The sequence below is a fragment of the Ananas comosus genome, linkage group 4, assembly GCF_001540865.1.
Source record: "Ananas comosus cultivar F153 linkage group 4, ASM154086v1, whole genome shotgun sequence".
In the NCBI taxonomy this organism is placed as follows: Eukaryota; Viridiplantae; Streptophyta; class Magnoliopsida; order Poales; family Bromeliaceae; genus Ananas; species Ananas comosus.
Window position 1 is genome coordinate 2,547,714 of NC_033624.1, and position 5,421 is coordinate 2,553,134.

At 41.7% G+C, this 5,421-nt stretch overlaps 1 protein-coding gene across 2 annotated transcripts; it reads right to left on the reverse strand.

The window, feature by feature from the left end:
- Positions 737-5,421, reverse strand: LOC109708876 (DUF724 domain-containing protein 6-like). Of its 2 annotated transcripts, none has more exons than XM_020230785.1 (7): positions 4,956-5,421; positions 3,868-4,281; positions 2,809-3,501; positions 2,642-2,708; positions 2,431-2,571; positions 2,091-2,306; positions 737-1,966 (listed from the first exon to the last, which is right to left on the reverse strand). In XM_020230785.1, exons 1-7 carry the CDS (start codon positions 5,400-5,402, stop codon positions 1,026-1,028), a joined length of 2,919 nt encoding a protein of 972 aa, XP_020086374.1. In that variant the 5' UTR covers positions 5,403-5,421; the 3' UTR covers positions 737-1,025. The 2 variants fall into 2 exon arrangements, with proteins under 2 accessions (XP_020086374.1, XP_020086373.1); XM_020230784.1 differs by having other exon boundaries at positions 2,809-3,507; positions 4,956-5,420.

The following is a 5,421-nucleotide window of genomic DNA, read 5'->3' on the forward strand; positions in this document are numbered from 1 at the left end:
TAGGAAGGTAATGATCTTCTAGGATTGAATAGGTAGTTGGTTGAGTAGTATGACCTAACGGCTGGAAGTTGTCCAAAGGGTAAATCTAATGATCGAAAACTTATAAATATAAAGATGTTTATGCTTATATAGAGTATTGTAGTCATACTCTCTTTCTCTCTCTCTCTCTATATATATATATATTATTTATTTTATTTATTAAGGTGAAAACCTATAGAACTAGAAGAAATTTTGGCTTAGTTGGATTCAACTATCCAATCGTTTAAATTTTAAATTTTGGTGTCTAATTTTTTTTATAAATTTAGTTGATTTAGTAAAATATGTTGATCAAGCATGTAAAAGTATGGACTCTTGGATTGGTAGGGTGGTGGCGGTTCTATTCATCGTAGAAGAAACTTTATGTGTACTAATATTAGTTTTCAAGTCCTATCAATTTGATTTGAAAAGGAAGGAAACAAAGAGAGGGAAGAAGAGATAGGAATAAAGCAGTTTCCAATTTTTAGTTTTTGTTTTCTGCTTAAAACACTTTAAAAATCTAAAAATAAAATGGTTTTTTTTTTTCTGAAATATTTTAAAATTATTCTCATTTAGGTGGAGCCAAACATTTTGAAAAGCTACATTTCAGCTAAAAGCAATCCTGGTGACCCTTTACCTCAAAATATCAAAGCCAGATTTGATTTCACACAAATACAAAACCAGTATCAGATGCTTGAAGGATACTATCACAACACTGCGATTTCAGAATTGGCAACACTAGTTGCAGCATAAATTGATCTGGCAATGGATACTGCTTAATGTCAGAAAAACGGAGAACAGAGATACAGATGATAAACGACTCGGTCTTCCTAGGAACATCACAAAGGAACTGCACTACTATTTAACTTCCAATTTTGAGTAACATTTTAGACATAAGAGTTTGATGCATTGTTAAAATCCACCAACTATTAAAGTAGAATACGAAGCTTCTAAGGTTAGTTACAGCAAAAAAAAAGAACCGCCAGAGAGCTCACGTTTTTATGCACCCTTCACCACGGCTCAGCTAATGCATTGTTAAACTCCTGCCCAGTGGAAAGATGTGATTCCTCAATTCTACTCGCATCCAGTTTGAGACTTGCAATATCGGAGCTAACGCTTCTTCTTCGAGTAGCCATTGCATCTCTTCTCTCGCGGAAGAGTGCGAGGTTTTGCTCCGCTTCTGAGATAGCTCCATTCATTGTGCTGATAACCGCATCAAGTTGGTTGATATCATCTTCTTTCTGCGAAAGTTTCTCCAGCAGTACATCTTTTTCCTTCTCGCATTCCGCGTGGGCATCTTTTATGCACAGCAATGTGTTGAGGCGAGACCGCACACAGCGAACGTCAAATCCATGTGCTTCTAATGCGGCAAGACTTTTTAGCTTTTCCTCGAAAAGTTCGATTCTATCATCAATACGTAACTTGCCCATGCTTGATACTAAGCTGGCAAACGACACCATAAGACCTATAGCCATTCCTTCACGGAGCTCTGAACAGTAGAGCCCCAGTGGAAGGAAATGTGGCTTTTGCGGCATTCTACGAAAGATTTCCATCGTCTCAATAGATTTCCACAAGGAAGAGCTCTTGACGAATGAAAGATGCATCTCATCAGGCGCTGTAGCACAAGTCGGTTGATCAACCAAAGCCCTCTGATTTGCAACTAAAAACCTACCAGATAGCGATTCATCAGAGCAACACTCCTTGGGCGTAGAATTACTCGAACAAGATCGAAGAGCTCCATCTACTCCACTTCCTTGCTTCTGAACTCTACTACTTTCAACCCTCGTAGTAGGTGATCTCTGCACTGCACGTGAAAACTGCGTGCACGGACACTCAATTGGTGCTTTAGCTTTACTTAGATACGCCATCTGAGGTGCAAGACACCCATCTTGTAATACTTCTGCTTGTTCAGTCACCCTACTCATGCGACCAACATCACATCCTTGAACATCTGCAATAGAACTAGAAAAGAATAAGCATCACCAGAGAAGCATCACATGCATTTACAAACCAGAAAACCTTACTAATCATACATTAGATATTTACAAACAAATAGAGCCTCTGAAAGCCCACACCTTCATTTTGACGGTGAAGTGGTGGAGACAAATTAGGTACATCACTATAAAGATCGTCATTCCACACATCGGTGTCTTCAATCCTATGTTGCATTTCGGTAAATTGATCGTGTGCTTCTTCAGAATGTATCAATGCTCCCGCTGCAAATTGCACATGTAATACATCTGCTTGTTCAGTCACCCTACTCATGCGACCAACATCACATCCTTGAACATCTGCAATAGAACTAGAAAAGAATAAGCATCACCAGAGAAGCATCACATGCATTTACAAACCAGAAAACCTTACTAATCATACATTAGATATTTACAAACAAATAGAGCCTCTGAAAGCCCACACCTTCATTTTGACGGTGAAGTGGTGGAGACAAATTAGGTACATCACTATAAAGATCGTCATTCCACACATCGGTCTCTTCAATCCTATGTTGTATTTTGGTGAATTGATCGTGTGCTTCTTCAGAATGTTTCAATGCTCCCGCTGCAAATTGCACATGTAGGTTTTAACGATGGCATTTGATGTGTACAAATCTTTGGATGACAGCACTTACATTCTTTAGAGTTAAGCGAGCAATTCGTGTTTTTCTTTGGAAATCTACTTCTCTTCCTTGGCTTCATCTGCACATCCACGTAACAATAGAGTAGTCAGTCTCCAATCATGATCAACATGTAGCTTAAAAACAGCTCTTAACCAAGTGACACAAGATCGAGGTCTTACAGTATGATGGGTCTTCTTCTTCTTCTTCTTCTTATGTCTCTGTAGTGTTTGAGTATCTCGCTTCCTTTTTCCCCTGACAAAATCAGATAAAGGAACAGAATCGCCTATAAATTTCGTGGAATCAACAATGGGGAGCAAATTCTGAGCTTCATCATTTACTTCTGTATGGTTTGCATTGCAATCCTTTGACAGATCTTCTGATCTAACGCACAATTCATCATGGCAACTTTCCCCATTCATTAATGTTTTTGCGATATTATTCTCTCCAAGAAGATTTCGTTCATGCGTTAGCTCTCCCAGTGAAGAATCTTGTGGTGATTCAGTTGACTCGGTGCGATTTGTAGGAGTCTTCTCACAAGAAGGCATAAATGAATGGTTTGCCACAGCTATTGAAGAGGAATAATATTCTAGCATTGGAATTTCAGGAGGACTGGCACTGCCTTGTTCAAGTGGGGTACTCGAATCTCCTAATGAAGGTAAGTGATTCAGCTCATGTAATCCATTTTCCATCGGCTTTCCTCTGTTCAACCTTTCAGAAGGGTAAGCCGATTCAGCGTCACCAGCATTATCAAAATAAGATTCGTGCACGACCTCAACATCCTCGTCACTTGATGTTGACAACGAGATTGGAGAACTGGAGCTTGTGCCGGCAACAGATTTCTTTGTCCGATTAGCTCGCCTCTTTCCAATTTCCTTTGCCTCGAAACATGTCAAGATAACAAAGTAAACAAATCAATGAAAAATTAGTTAATCGATACGGATGTTTCAGTTAGGCTTGCTCATCTTTTGCGTTGATCACATCACAATCACATGGAAAATTAAACCAATGTAAATAAGGAGGATGAATAAGAATAAGCAACTAAATTCTCGTTTGGTACTTTTAGTGAGACATGTGATTGTCACATACTGAATTTTAATGGTATTTAATATTTAGTCCTACGTGCTTAAGGACGCAAGGTAGTGAAGCAGAATAAAGCAATAGAACAGGGTGTTAGCTCCAGTTTTCGCCACAGCACGTGTACAATTAATTACATTACAAGTTAAAAATGGAATTGTTACCACAGTGGAGCTGTCTATCCATTGTCTGCCGTTCCATTCTCTCCGCGACCTAATTAGAGTATCATCAAACTCCATCTCCTCCCCCATCTGCTCTCCATTCACGTTGACGGCATACCTCGAGCCGGGAAGAACATTTGACACCACCCCCGGCAACCACCCACCATCACAAAACACCTCAACCTCGCCGGACACACTGAACTCCTTTGTCTCAGGTAAATCGTATGCAGCCGGCCTAACATACTGAGCATCCAGAATCTCCTTCCTCAATTCTCCATTGCAATTAACTCCCGTAACATCATACTCCACCAGGAAACTCGTGGTCCCAATCACTTTTAAAACAGTGGCGGAGAACCAACCCAGATTCCTTTTCGCTTCAACCTTAGCTCCAACTGTGAATGCAGGCTCTCCATCTCTCTGCAAAAGGAGAGAAAAAGATTAAATATTTCACACAGATGGAGCGCATTTTCTCATAAAAACAATGCCTTTTGTTTGGTATTCTCGCCCTTCCTTTAAAAATCAAACTCAATGCTACAAAGTGTCGCAGATCAATGGTGGAGCGCTTGCAGTCAATACATCTACTGGGCTCAACCTTTTTCTCCTTTATTTGCTATTTTGTTTTCTTTTTAGAAAGAATGTCTAATGGCACACACAATCATATAAAAATCTTCATTTATGAAAACAAAAATCAGCAACAGCATCAAACACGAACTAAGCTTTTAGGTAAAAACAAATTAAAAAAAGGGGAAAACTAAAGTTCAAAGCCATTATCTTTCTATCAAACAAACAACCGCAGAAAAAATAATTTTTACCTGAATATCATTTTCAACCAAAAGTTATCTATGGGTAAACAAACAGGCCCCCCAAGTGATAGATGAACTTCTTTCAAAATAATAAAAAATGATTCAAAGTTTTATTTTTTTTTGTCGGCAAGATGTTAAATACAAGGATTGCAAGCAATGTACCATTCCCCTCTACGCTATTTCATATAAAAATCCGCTTTTAGATACCAAACAAGAACTAAGCTTTTCGATTCCCAAACTTCCATGAGAGAAGGCGCACTCCCAGTGCTTCATTAGTATTATTATTACCAATTCTTGGGCGGGGACCCATTTGCCGCGGAGCCACTCCATCCGGGGCCGGATCTCGGAGGCGGAGAACTCGATCACCTCCCGCGAATTGGGGAAGCTGACGACGTAGCGGTCGGGGGCGGCGCCGGGGGCGAAGACGACGCCGGCCCACCACCCGTCGTGGTGGAAGGCCTCGACGAGCTGGTGTGGGGCGAAGGGAGGGTCGGGGTCGGGGGGCGAGGGAGGAGGAGGGCGGGGGCGCAGGTGGGCGGCGTGGACGAGCTCGGTGAGGGGGAGGGAGGGGCCATGGTGGTCGTCGCGGCGGCGGTTGTGGGAGAGCACGGCGGCCTCGTACCAGGCGCCGCGGAAGCCCTCGTCGTCGCTCCGCACCTCCACCGCCGCCCCCACCGGGAACCCGGAGGGCGCCCGCTCCTGCTGCTTTGGCTTCTTCTTCTTCTTCTTCTCCATGCGGGCTAGGGTTTATGCT